Source organism: Papaver somniferum, unplaced genomic scaffold, assembly GCF_003573695.1.
Source record: "Papaver somniferum cultivar HN1 unplaced genomic scaffold, ASM357369v1 unplaced-scaffold_137, whole genome shotgun sequence".
Taxonomy (NCBI): Eukaryota; Viridiplantae; Streptophyta; class Magnoliopsida; order Ranunculales; family Papaveraceae; genus Papaver; species Papaver somniferum.
The window spans coordinates 9,571,678-9,585,662 of NW_020622934.1; the positions used below are offsets into that span (position 1 = coordinate 9,571,678).

Consider the following 13,985-nt stretch of genomic DNA (forward strand, 5'->3'; position numbering starts at 1 on the left):
CTAGGCCAAATTGGAAGCAAACCAGAGAACAAAAGAATGGCAAAAACAGCAAAGATTAAACAGACTAAAAACTAAACAGCAAAAGAAAGATGACAATGAAGAAAACAGTGTGAACAAGATAAATGAACCAAGGCCTAAGGCCAAGGGCAGGGGAGATGGTGAAGCTAACAGAGCAAAACTAAGGCATTCTTAAAGAATGGGAAGAGAATTAGCTTGCTATGAGCACTAATTTCTCCCAATGCTCAATCAAATCAGTGCAACCTAAGCATACAAAAATGGAATGGAAAGATAATCAGCTTGCTATGAGCACTGATTTCTTCCATTACTCAATCAATTCAGTGCTTCAAAGGTTTCTAGCCTAGCATTCTATCACTTCACATGTATCACAAAACAGGTATATTAACATTACATGGAACTAAACATGCATTAACATTAAACAGGACACATGTAAACAACATCTAACAGTAACAACACACATTAACAGAACACATGATTAAACAGGAGCAACAATTTTAACAGGAGCACATTTAACAGGAGACAAACAGGATATGAAAACAGGAAATTAAAACATGAAATTAAAACAAGCACATTAACAGGAACTTAAAATTAAAACACAAATTGCAATAAAAAGTGACAGAATTTAACAGAACTTGAAATTAAAATTGAAACCCTAAATTGAAATCTAATTGAAATTTAAGAACTTAAATTAAACCTAAACTAACCCAATTTTGGGGGAATCTCGGCTAGCCCAAGAACACCTTCTACACATGATACATATCCCCTATTTATACCCAGGACACCCAATTAGGGTTTACAAACCAAATCCCTAAATTTCCCCCAAAAACAGTAAAACTAGGGTTTTAAATTCATCTCACCAATCATGATGAAAGTTGTTTCTGACTTCGACCCACGTTGCTACATCTCCTTCTAGCCTTCCTGCACGCTTCGAATTCGTCTATAGACTCACTTATTTTACTGATTTCTCACCTAGGGTTTCAGAGAAAGGAATGGTGAGAAATCAGTGAAATAAGGGGCTAGAGAGAGGGGGAAAAAGGGAGGGTAGGTGATGGTGGTAGATATGGCGACGTTTGGTGGTTGTGGCAGGTATGGAAGTAGCAGGTGGACGTGATGGTGGCGGAATGGGTGTTTCTGCAGAGGAATGGGGGAGAAGTACGGAAGAGAAGAAGGGAATGAGAGAAAAAACTCTCGATGGTTTTTAGGGTATAGGAATTTTCACTGTGGAGCATGTACATCGGAGATGATGATCAGAAACGTTGAGCGTTGGATGCAAATATGGTTGGTAGATCTAACGGTAATATAAGAGATGAATCACTTCGACCGTCGGATTGTGAAATACAACGAAGTCAACGGTGTTAGATGATGTTAGGTACTGTAGTGTAAAGCGGGAGTATCTAATTTTGATGCACAGGCATAGAAGCGATCGTTGGATTCAACTACAATCTAATCTGAAGTCATGGAATTTATGCGCTGTGGCGTTTGGCAGAGACTTCAGATTTTGATGCTCTATGAATGAGCGACCGTAGGATGATGAGTTGGATCCAATCTGACGGATGAGAATGGAGGCGGTTTTGGTTATAGAAAATGGGTTTGGATAAGGGTTTTGGGCCTTGGGTATGCCAAGCCCATATCTTCTTTAAGAGCAATTCTTCCTTCTTGAGCCCATTTCTAGTCTTTTGGGCTTATGCGCACCATTCTTCGCGGCTTCCTTGTGTAATTCCTCCCGGCTTTTCACTACTTTTCTGCTCTTTTCGTTCCGCAATTCATCCAAACTTTATTTACAACCTAAAAATGCAAAATTAAGTAAGAAAAATATTTATTCTTGAAAACAATGAAAATACAGAATATGGGATAAAATGTAGAATTACTGCGCAAAAGATGAGTTAAATGCCAACAAAAAGGGATAAATATATACAATATTTGGCACTCATCACTTTCTTCAGTTCAGCTTTCAGAAAAACAAGGTTCCTTGTCGCAATTCCAAGTTGTTCACGCACAACTGAAAAAATATCTGAGAAGGTTTCCAACCAGTTGAGATGACATATGGACTGGTTGATTGTAAACATGATCTACAGCATTTTAACAGGTTATGTAGATATGATTCACACAAAACTCAATAACCTTTTGTTCTTCAACATTGTTTTCCTTGTTGCATTCATTCATCGTGCAGTTCATGTAAAACAAGAGAACATTTTGTGGTTACGAAACAAAAATATATCAAGAGAAGAAATCCTTGATATATATATATATATATATATATAATATGTTCACATAGGGAAACCCTAGAGACCCATATTAATGGTTCGGTCATGAACTAGGTGTACGCACCGTTGGTGGCTATGAACCAAGGTTCAAAACCCAGGAATCTATGGAGAAACCTTTAGCAACTTGATATATGACAAAGTCAAACACAAGTTCAAACATAAGGCAGAAATTCTTAACTCAAGAGATTAGATCCCAAGAATTTTGTTGGGAACGACTCAACTTTCTTATGGGGAGAACTGCAAGAAGATTTTCAGAGCTGGCAACAAAAGAACTGTTTTTTAGGAGAAAAATATTGTTTTAAGCAAACCTGGAGCAAGGCTCAACAGTAAAAAGATCATAAAGGAAATTAAAAATACAACAAAGGCTAATTTTTCAAGAAGAAGATATCTTCTCAGAAATCATGTGCATCCTCACATGGTCTCAAAGAGGATACACAGCGATACGTAGTCATGTTGTATCCTGGTGAGCATTCTGCTCATCAAGAGTATTAAAATTTCCTTATTTTCTATCCTCGAAACCAACGGAGGAGTCAGGATAAATAGACTCAGAAACATTAAAAACTGAGGGACAAGAGGTACCTGAAGTCGCTGTCTTCCTTGTTTTCTTAATGCTGCGCTTGAGTCGATTTATGTTAGTCTTAAGTTCTGAAACACGGTTGTTGATAAGAACGTATTCAGGAACTGTTGACATAATTGATCCACGTCTTTCTTCAGATACGGACGAAGATATTAACAAATTCTTCTTGTATTTTAGATCAATACGGAAGTTATTTGTCCTTATAACACTATTCTTTTTACAATTGTGAAAAGACTTTGTGTTGTTTTTGCATGCAAGATTTGGCTTATCACAGCATTTTCCTTGTCTGAAAGTAGGACAATTAAAACCAGTAATATGAGAAACCGGTTTGATTACTTCCTTGGACATCCAGGTAAGGATGTTATGAAATTTTTCATCCCGTAGGTGAAAACGACATCTCTTCTAAATGTGACCTTTGTTTCCGCAATAATAACATCTGACTGAGATGTTATTAGTTGATCTCATATGAGTTGTATTTGGAGATTGAAAATTCTGGTTTTTTGAGATTTCTGTTGCCAAAGGTATCTTTTCGCTCTTGCCATCAGTGAAGATTTTCAACTGGACATTTTTACCAGCACGAACAAAGATAATATTATTACTGCTTGGAGTGTCTATTCCTTTATAGACCAAACCCCGCGTATCACGAGGTTTTTTACAAGCTCCCAGTAGTGAAGATAAGTTTGTTGAGCTAGAGTTAAACTTTTTCAAGTTTCCTTCCAGTGACTTAACCTTTTTAAGAGCAACAACAAGATCAACCTCCAACTGTTTTTCTTTGGAGAGAAAAACATTTTCTCTATCGTTAAAACAACTTTGTTGAGAGACAAACTTAGCTTCAGATTCAGCAAGTTCTTCTTTCAACATGAAGAGATTTCTAGGAAGATTTTCACATTCCAGGTTCTTAGAACGCACATCTTCATCACGATCTTTAAAAAGTGACTGAAGAATGGTATACCCACAATCAAAACCCTTAAATAGTTTTCTCATCTTCTTGTTTTCTTGACAGTGAGGAGCCAGAAACTCAGCCAAACAAGATGTTGACTTTTTCTTTTTATGAGATGGTCAAAAAACTCGATGTATTGGGAGACTTTCTCATTAACATCTTCTCAATCATCTGAACATCTGAAAGATCATCCAACTATTCATCTAGGCATGATTCCCAGTTATACACAGTTTTAACAGACACAAGGCTTTGGACCAAATCAAAAAGTTTCTGAGATGGTGATGTGTTATCTGAGACATTATCGTCCATAGTCAGTTCGCTACAAACACAGACTTATGAGGACTTAAACCTGTTTGGCTGCTCTGATACCAATTGAAAAAGCGGGGGTATAACAACCACACCCAATATTTCGTTCAGACAATCTTTCTGGGGAAAAGCGGTTGTGGAAATTAAGGTAACGATTTATTTTTTAGTTAATCGTTTTTTCTGTTTAAGAAAATCTTGATTTTATTGCATATATTTTGCTTTTGCTTAACAAAATTTCGGTACAATTGATATTTTCCATTATGATGTATGGATTGATTTCTAGGATCCGATTGTTTCCAGTTAAGAAAAATTATGTCAATTCATTTGACTTATTGATTTGGTATCTTCTTTATTGTATTGTTATATTTTCATTGGATTATCTTTGTTTCAATTGCTTCTGGTTAAGAATAACTATGATAATTCAATGATTTATATTTTCTTTACTTAACAAAAATACGCGATCATTTTTGTTTAGTCCATTTGATTCCGGATAAGAAAAACTATGTTAATTTTGATCTTAGTTTAGGTTTATCAAATATAGGATTCGGTTATTCAAGTGTAATCGAAGTCCTTGACAAGAAAAACTAGTTAACTAACATAGTGTTTGTCTTGTCTAAAGAAAGGTCTAAGTTATTTTATGAATAGTGAGAACCTAATAAGAAAAATGGAGTTAATTCTGATCTCTATTTGTGTCTTATCAAATCAAGCAATTGTACATACACAACCGATTCGGTTAGTAACTAAGTTATCTTAGTTGATTTATCGGACCAAGGGACAATTGCTCCGGTAAATTGTTTCCTTGATAACATACTAAAATAAGATTACTTATGTAGTTTCGGTTTTAGTATTGGTTATCTAAAATGGTATGTGAAACCTTCGTGCTTAACTCTCAGGGGTTGTATAAGTCTTTTGCTTTCAGTTTGGTCTTTTGTTTATTCGTTTCTTTGTCATTTTTGTGTAAAGATGTTCGGATTAAATATTTAGGGGGAGTAAAGCTTTTTTAATTCAAATGTCAACATGGGATTTATGTTTTGAATATGTGCAGGATATTTTGTTGTTGAAACTTGGAATCAAGTGTATGAAGAATGAGTCGTTTTGTAATTCGTTTATCTCCATATGTAATGGAGTTTTGTCACTAAAATTGAGAAAAGGGGAGATTGTTAGAGCATAGCTCGGTTGAACCCACCAAGCGTTGGTATGTCAAGTTTGGTTGTCATATTTTATTGTCAAAACTCATCTAGATTTGCTTGATTAATTAATAGAGTCAACTTCGTTTAGGTTAGACTAGAAAGTTTAGGAATGATGAGACTTACAAGTATTACTCTAAATACCTGAAGAATGTGAAGAAGTAACAACTACAACGAAGACATCATCCTTCCTCTTAAGGTTAGTAAGACTAACTTGACTTGTTTTCATTCCTAATGTGTCTTTCAAGTCACTTTATATTGAAAACATAACATGCGAAGCTATATTTAATACTCAAGTGATTAGACTTGGTCATATCATTATGATCAAAGTGTCAAGAAATTTTATTGAATTACGAAGTATAACGCTTATCTTTTGAACTTCGTAAAGACGACATCAACATAATCTATGTATATAGTTATTTGATTATGTGTAGATATAGGTGTGATCTAATCCTAGAAAACTATCTATTATCACATTGGTTTAAGGAAGTAGATGTATGAACTTATTTCATAATCGAAAGGTAAAGCATAAGTGTGTTGGTCCGGTTCTTTATTGAATATTATTTGAATGACCAGTGCTAGATGACGAGGTAGAACTAATCTTAAATTATGTTGAGAAAAAAGTTACAACCGGTCATACCCTATATTGTGAAAATGTATAATTGATCCTACCTGGTTTTGGAAGCATGGTATAACCGGTCATAACCTATATATAATGACATGGTATAAATGATCCTAATTAGTTTTGGGAAGGATGGTGTAACTGGTCATAACCTATATTTGGAAGCATGGTATAACCGATCCTAACCTAGTTTGGGAGTTATGGTATAACCGGTTCCAATATTCACATATTTCTTTATGTTGTGTATGAATACGGAATTAGGTTTTGCTAAGATAGGAAACTTTTAGATGTCGACGTTATTTTATCATGTGTATAAAAATTATCATTAATTGTTCAAAGATATTCCTTGATGCTCAAGGTGATCTGAAACCAAAATATTGAAAAATATTTAATTATGATATTCGATTATATATGTTTTAATTACCAACAATCAAAGCATATCTTCTAGAAAAGGATTATTAGTTAATGTGATAAACTAATGATAGGAATTTTCTAAGAGAGATTTCAGAAATATTATTTGACATTAATTGGAAATAGAAAAACCGAAATTAGGTATTTTAATGCATATCTTGAGGATATTTTCGGTTTTGGAGTTTCTTTGTTGTTCAAACAACCTTGGTCTATAAATACTTGAGTTTGCATTTCTTGAAAACCATCTTAAGTCATTGGCGAACTTCATTCATGTTATTTCTGGTGGAGTCGTATATCTGGAGAGGAAAGTACCCTAATTAGGAGAAACCTCATAAGACCAGTCGTTTAAAGACTTTGGTGGGATCAAGAAGTTCCACGAGTACCGTTGGTGAGAAACTAGATAACTGCATTGTTATTTTAGTTTTTTATTATTGATTTGATTGACTAACGGTTGTTGAAACTTTGATTGCACCTAGTTTGATTATTCTTGAGAGCCTTCTCTTCTGACATAAGAGTCACTCAAACTAGATCAAAGTATCGACGAGATATTTAGAACTATTTGTAGATATAAAGATATCTTGTGATAATCCATTGTTAACAGACTCCGTTCTGTGTGTGATTGACCATAAGAGGATTCAATTTTATGTTGTGCAGGTTATTAAGAAGGCAGTTGAAGATTTAAAGACGAAGAAGATTTTCTTATTAGTTTTCGTATTTTGTGAATTTGTGCACACGTATTGATCGTCTAGGATCCGACTTAAATTAGATTTATCCAATTAGAAAGTCGTTTACATCGGCAACTATCATTTGGTGATATTTTTCAATATTTGAATCTGATAGCTGTGAATCTGAATCTAAGTTACTGATTCGGATTGATCTTACCCGACAAAGGAGTTTATTAATTTTAATATAAGATCCTTTGTCGACTACGCAACATATCTTTTATTCTAAAGATAATTGAAGTGGTTACCAAACAGTTTTATTTCCTTTGTTATTTGGAATACTATCTAAATGAATTGAGTACATAAAGACTTTACTTGGTAAAGCAACTTGACATAATGATTTATGTCTTGAGATTCACGTGTGTGACCAAAAGTTGGAAGATGCAAGGATACTGAGGAAATTAAGTATCTAGGGGTAGTTTACTTGGTCTCAATTATACGAAGTTGGCTTTGTTCTTTGTATAACCGCTTAATTATGAGAGTATTTAATACTGGATTAGGTCCAAGGGTTTTTCTGCATTTGCGGTTTCCTCGTTAACAAAATCTTGTGTTGTGATATTTACTTTACTTCCACATTATAATTGTTTTATTATAATATAGTAAATACACTTGTGTGTTAATTCTGATACCATTTACCCTTTCCTAAACAAACGAATCTCGTTAGTTATCTTGTCGTAACCATCCTATAACCATCCTAAAATACTATTGATAAACACGGAAATAAAATAAAACATGATCTCAAATATTTATTAAATCAATTTTAACAATTATTATCCTTAAGATTTCTGCAAACGTATCTGCCTAGGCTAGGTATTATACACGCGAGGTTAGTTTCTCCTGCAAGGAATAGATCTGAATCTTAATTGGAATTTTACTACTTAAGTGAACTAACTAATAGTAAATTTAGTTACTAATAACCTTACATGTTTGATTGTTACCTTCAAAACACTTAGACCAGTTATATATTTGTATACCAGCAATAACAATTAGTATGTACTGTTCTTGAAGGTGGGATTGGAATCAAGAAAAATTTCAACACCGCTCCAAAAAAATAATAAAGGGAAAACCAAAATGACATTGTTATTCCCTGACATTGGTCATTTCAGTAAAAGTTGAGTTGTTTCGAGGAGTATTACCAGATTTTACCACACTGGATGTAAGTAGAGGTCCAGGAAGATTTGAATACTATGTATAGCATGTAATTACTTAATGAATTTCATCTGTATTGGAAAGAAAAAAAAATCAGCATTATGTTGAAAAATCCTAGTTTTTTCAACTCCAACAAGGGAGAAAAAATCAACACTTGGATTGTTACCATTTTAGATAACTAAAAAAGATTATGTTTCGTTAGGAAAGGGCAAATTTGGAGGGGAAAAAAAGAACAAATTGCTAGTTTGAATAAAGTTGTTTTTAGAAAAGACAAGTGGCATCGTATCATTTGTCCCTCATGGCCTCATCCAAATTTGTCCCTCATGGCATTTTCCAAATTTTCCCGTCAAAAAATTATCCATTTCAAATATACTAGGTTTTTTATATTAGATTTTTCGTTACATACATGTAAGGGTAATACTTTTTCAGGTGTGTTGCGTTCCAGGTGTGCTTTAATTCTCTACCTTCTATATCTGCCAATCGAGCCACTATGAGATCCAACGTAAGATTCTTTTCCCATGCTTTTGTTTTAGTTGTGGGGATGATGATTTCAGTTGGCGGAATTGCTTCCATTCAATAAGTTAGAAGGAATGGGGACACTCCTTTCGATGTGCGCCTAGTGGTACAATAAACCCGTGATACATTATGCAACTATTCACACCAGCTTCCGTAGTATGTATCTAGCTTATCCTTTAGATTGTATGTGATCGTTTTGTTAGTGGCTTCGGCCTGACCATTGCTTACCAGATATGTTGGTGTCGAGTTTGCTTTTCGCATTTTATATCTGAAAACGCAGGGGATACCAGATACACCCACCTTTTTCATTTGGCAACTTGTATAAACAAAGCTTAATACAATAAAAAGTAGACCAACTGAATGATCCTTGACAATATGTATATATGTATATAGAGTTGATATCTCGACCTCTGCTCAATCAATATGTGTATAAGGACAGAGTCCACGAACCTGGTGGTTAACCAGAGTTCTTGAACGATCTAAAAAATCAGTATCCAAGATCAATCTAGTCGTATCCAAATAATCCAATTGGAATTCTTGCAAGTGATTAAACTTGTTATCTATCTTTCAAGATAAAAATTCTACAAGAAATCGCGTAATCGACTACAATTAAACGACGTATCTATTTAGATTGAATACGTACAAACCTGTGTTCCAATTATAAAGATAAACAATATAATACGGAAAAGGAAAAAAAAAAGATACCGGAAAAGTTATTAACGGGGAAACCGCAATAACAGAAAAACCCTGCGACCTCGTCCAGATTTGATCAACACACTGTATTAAGCCGCTACAAACACTAGCTTACTATCAGACTTCGGGCGAGAATGTAGTTGAGACTGAATCCACCTTCCAAGCGGTTCAGTTACAGTCGCGCTCCTTAAGTCTCTTGAACCTCACGGCTCTATGCACTTGATTCCCCTAGCTGACGTCCTTTACAACCTAAGAGTTGCTTCAACCGATGTGAAGACTTTTGATACCGATCTGTCTCTAACAGATAAGCCTATTTGTTTTCTATTTAGATCAAAGATCAAGTTGAGGAAATCTGTTTGCAATAGACAAAGCTAGCAAACCTCACAAATCTGGAACATACGACTCCCAAAGAGCATCCTAGATTCTTAACCACCTCTCAAGAACAATCTTTGATCATATTTTTCTACATCGACTCCCGAAAAGCTAGCAAACCTCACAAATCTGGAACATACGACTCCCAAAAAGTTAGCAAACCTCACAAATTTGGTATAAGAGTCGAATTGTATTATAATTCTTTATGTATCATATTTTCTAGGGTATAATTGGCAAGCAACCTGGAATATAAATATCTAAAAATTTGTGCCTTCGAATTTTATAAATTTTATCTCGTCGGAAAGATTTTAAAATTTTGGTGTTCTATGCGGTTTGGTTATCTTGTGCAGATGGATCTACACTTCCTTTATATTCAAAGAACATGCCTACTACACTATGCAATAGCAGGTCACTTGATATGGACAAACTTAGTTCAAAGAGGACAACAAGCAAGTGAAAAGGCGTAACGCAGTTTAACTTAATGAGACATTCAGAGCAGCTGTTGAAGTTAAAAGAGATCTTTATATGTTATTCTTGCTTACATTATCAGTTCAAGCGGTCTAAAAATCAAGCCCATACATTTTCTGTATTGTGCAGCCTTAAAACATCAACTCCCCTAAAAGGAGACTCCTACCTTAAAGAAAAAATTGAAGAAAAAATCAGGAAACTTTTTCTTGCAAGCCTAAACCCTCAAACTTTAACTCCAACAGAATCGCTATTCGAATCATCTGTTAAGCTGGGAAGTTTCTCTGCGCCTACAGCTCGTCCTGTTAACAAAATGAGAATATGAGAAACCTAGTAAGATAGAAGTGGGATAAATAAATATTTGACAAGTACATTCAAAAGTACTTACATGATGTTCATTGTCAGAATCTTCAGCATCTGCTTCTGCATCAGCCTTTTCATCCTTATCAGAATCTTCGGCATCAGCCTCATCATCTTCCTTTTCATCCTAGTAGAAAGAAACGTGCATGTTAATTATAGATTGGAACCCAGGGTGGTGGCCCAGAAGATTTAAATGAAAATGTGAGACAAGATTTGTTGCAGGAGATACTTACTTCATCTGATTCACCTGCTTCATCCTTTTCCTGTAAGACATAATAGATAGCACAGTAAGATAACAGAATTAAGATAATCAAGCAAATGGACATTTGACAGAGATGCATAGGAAATCAGCAAGCCAGGTTACGCTTCTGCCATATTTTCAACAAAAAGAAATGCTTACATAATTTACATTCTACAATACATGTAAGAGAGGTCGATACATTATTTATTAATCTAGGTACATAACATTTCGAAAAAAGAAATAACACAAATAAAACTCAGTACCTCTTCCTCTTTCTTTTTCTCGGCCTCATCAAAGGCTGCCTTCTCGCCCTATAAATTTGAGTTTTGAACAGAATTTAGAATCTTCCACAAAACCAGATACACAACCAACGAAGAGAAAAAAGAAACACAAAAGAATTAATACCTCCTTTTGTTTTCCCCATGTTTCCTCTGCGAGCTTCTTTGCATAATCAGGATCATCGCAGACCAAGACGTTGTCGAACATAGTTCCTGATTTCACCTGGAAAACGTGTACATCTTGCTAAATTAGTACCTTTATATTCAAAGAACAACAATGTAAAGCATCAAACGGTAATTAAAACAAATACCTGCCACAATTCAATGCCCACATATTTCAACTTGGGGTAGACATAGATTTCAGGGTCATCCTTGAAATCTGTACAGCAACTTAATAAATCAATAAAGTATTTTGCAAGCGAATGTTTGATAATGACATAAGCCATTTGAAAACTTCAATAAAATTCAGCTACTGCCACAAACCTGGGTTGTCAATCATAGGTGCCTTCCATTTTCCCTTGTAGTTGGGGTTCTTAATTTGCTGCCAGTTGCAAGAGAAAAGTTAGAGGCTGATTATTTCTATTACTTCAAGTAAATATTTTACACATAATTGTGCAAACCTTTGCTGTCCATGGTCCCTTGTATTCAGGGTTGGGAACTGTTGGAGCTGTCCACTCACCATCTTCTGACTCATCCCAGTCTTCAGGCTGGGATAGCAAATACAATGAAATCAATACCTAGGAAGCCATCACTTGCAAGTTATAAAAGTATAAATACACATGAAAATATCATACAAAAAGCATACCTGTCTCGCTTCAGGGTCAACAATCTCTTGTGGAATGTCATCATATCCCTTTGAGAACATAAAAAAGGGCAATACAATTAGTAAATAAACATGAAGATAGATGTTGGTGATTGAGAGGAGAACCTCAAAAGGATCTCTTCAAAGAAGGTGAGTGAATACCTCTGGCTTCTTATCTTCAGGATCATCAATGTACTCCTTGTCATCCCAATCTTCAGGCTGTATATTGACAAATTTGTTAAAACAAAACTGTAAAGCTAAAAAGAAGCTAAATTAACAGCTGCTAACAATACTTTACCTTCTTGGCTTCAGGATCCTTGATTTTCTTAGGTGGGAGAATATCCCAGTCACTGTACAAACTTCCAGTCTGTTTCTCAGAGTTGTCGATAAGGATGATGTATGTAGCATCTGGTCGAAGGATGAAAGTGTACACATGAGTAAGCTGATCAGTCTCGCAAGGAACATCCTTCTTGATCAAATGATTCTTGTCTCCCTTTGTAAGAATTGCATGGACCTTTTTGGTACTGTATCCACAAATGTCTGGGCCAAACATGATACTGCAATTTATCAAATAAAACCCACAACAATGTTAGAACCTTAATTTAACCAACACTTGTACACAAAGTCACAAACCAGTACTAGTTACCTGTATGGAGTGTCACCACCAAACTTCTTCTGGTCAACATCATCACTGAGCAACTTCATGTAGCCACCACCACAATCAAGCTTTTGCTCGTGTTTAACATTGAATTGGAAAACCAATGTCTTTCCTTTGTTGCTGAACTCTGGGAATGCAGCAGAGATGGCATAAAACCTGTAGTCTTCACTGGTTTGGATACCTAATCAAACAAATCAGAGTCAACATGAGTATTTTGGAATCTAGCAGGTCTACAAATAATCCACAATCAATTAGATATGTTAATGTGATTCAAAATGACCAAGTCATATATCATTACCTTTGTCATTAGCATCACCGGTCCATTTACCGGAAGTAAAGTTCCACTCCCCAGCCATGTTCTCATCCTTCTTCCAGTCAGATTTAACCCATCGATTTTCCCATCCATCTATAACAGTCCACAAGCAAGAATTACAATCAAATTACTAGATACACCAATATCAATCAAACTAATTACACAAGTAACAAGATCTCTCAGTAAAAATTACTTTCACTCAGAAAAACAACTAAACAGTAATTAGTAAAATACTAAAACCTCTAGGGTTTTAATGATGATGTAGTAATGGTGTATATCAATCAATTCCGAAACACGATTTCTTACGTAATCAATTCAAACATCAGTCCTTTTCCTAATCGTATGATCTATTTAACTATATCAGTATTTTCCTCGGGTTCCAATTCAAATCTATATGACTATTCAGATTTTAAATTCAAATGTATTTAACTATTCAGATTTTTATATTCAATTGTATATAACAATTAGGATTTTTCAATTTTCTCAGATCTATGTGATTTCTAATCATTAAATAACTAAAAAGGAAGACCAAGCATAAGATCACAGACACAAAAACCAATCTAGATATCAAAATCACAGATCTACGTCCGAAAACTCATCATCAAATCATACTGAATAAAAATGTACTCGTATAAATTAACAGAAAAAACCAAATCAAAATCAGAAAAAAAAAAAAGGGATTTAGATTTTCACCTTCGAATCGCTCTTCGAAAAAAACTTCAGCGGAAATAGTTAGAAAGAGTGAAAGAGAAAGTAGTGAGAGGAGAGCAAGATTTGCTCGTGGAGACGCCATCGTTACTTAGCAGCGAGAGAGACGAGAGACAATGTTTACTTGTTCTTCTCCTCCTTCAGACGAGTGAGGGAGTAAATATACGAATCTACATCGATAATATGGAAAGGTTAAATTAGGAAAGAAATTTATTTTCGTTTCAGAATTACGTTTTTGGGTATGGAATTTTTGGGGTAAGACTAGTCTTTTAATGCGAGTGAACTAAAATATATTGAGTACTCGCGTTTTTATTGGTTATCGTTTGCTGGTGAGGATGTGGCATCCAATGGGATGCTGAGATTTGGCTGATTATGAGTGAGAA

At 34.9% G+C, this 13,985-nt stretch overlaps 1 protein-coding gene across 2 annotated transcripts; it reads right to left on the minus strand.

The window, feature by feature from the left end:
• Positions 1 to 10,231: 10,231 nt before the first annotated feature.
• On the minus strand, positions 10,232 to 13,763 carry LOC113334518 (calreticulin-like). Of its 2 annotated transcripts, none has more exons than XM_026580752.1 (14): positions 13,588 to 13,763; positions 12,880 to 12,987; positions 12,570 to 12,762; positions 12,222 to 12,480; positions 12,086 to 12,142; positions 11,927 to 11,974; positions 11,742 to 11,828; positions 11,605 to 11,662; positions 11,433 to 11,500; positions 11,249 to 11,344; positions 11,107 to 11,154; positions 10,836 to 10,865; positions 10,631 to 10,726; positions 10,232 to 10,544 (listed from the first exon to the last, which is right to left on the minus strand). In XM_026580752.1, exons 1-14 carry the CDS (start codon positions 13,685 to 13,687, stop codon positions 10,533 to 10,535), a joined length of 1,260 nt encoding a protein of 419 aa, XP_026436537.1. In that variant the 5' UTR covers positions 13,688 to 13,763; the 3' UTR covers positions 10,232 to 10,532. The 2 variants fall into 2 exon arrangements, with proteins under 2 accessions (XP_026436537.1, XP_026436536.1); XM_026580751.1 differs by having other exon boundaries at positions 10,631 to 10,729.
• Between the last annotated feature and the right edge of the window lie 222 nt (positions 13,764 to 13,985).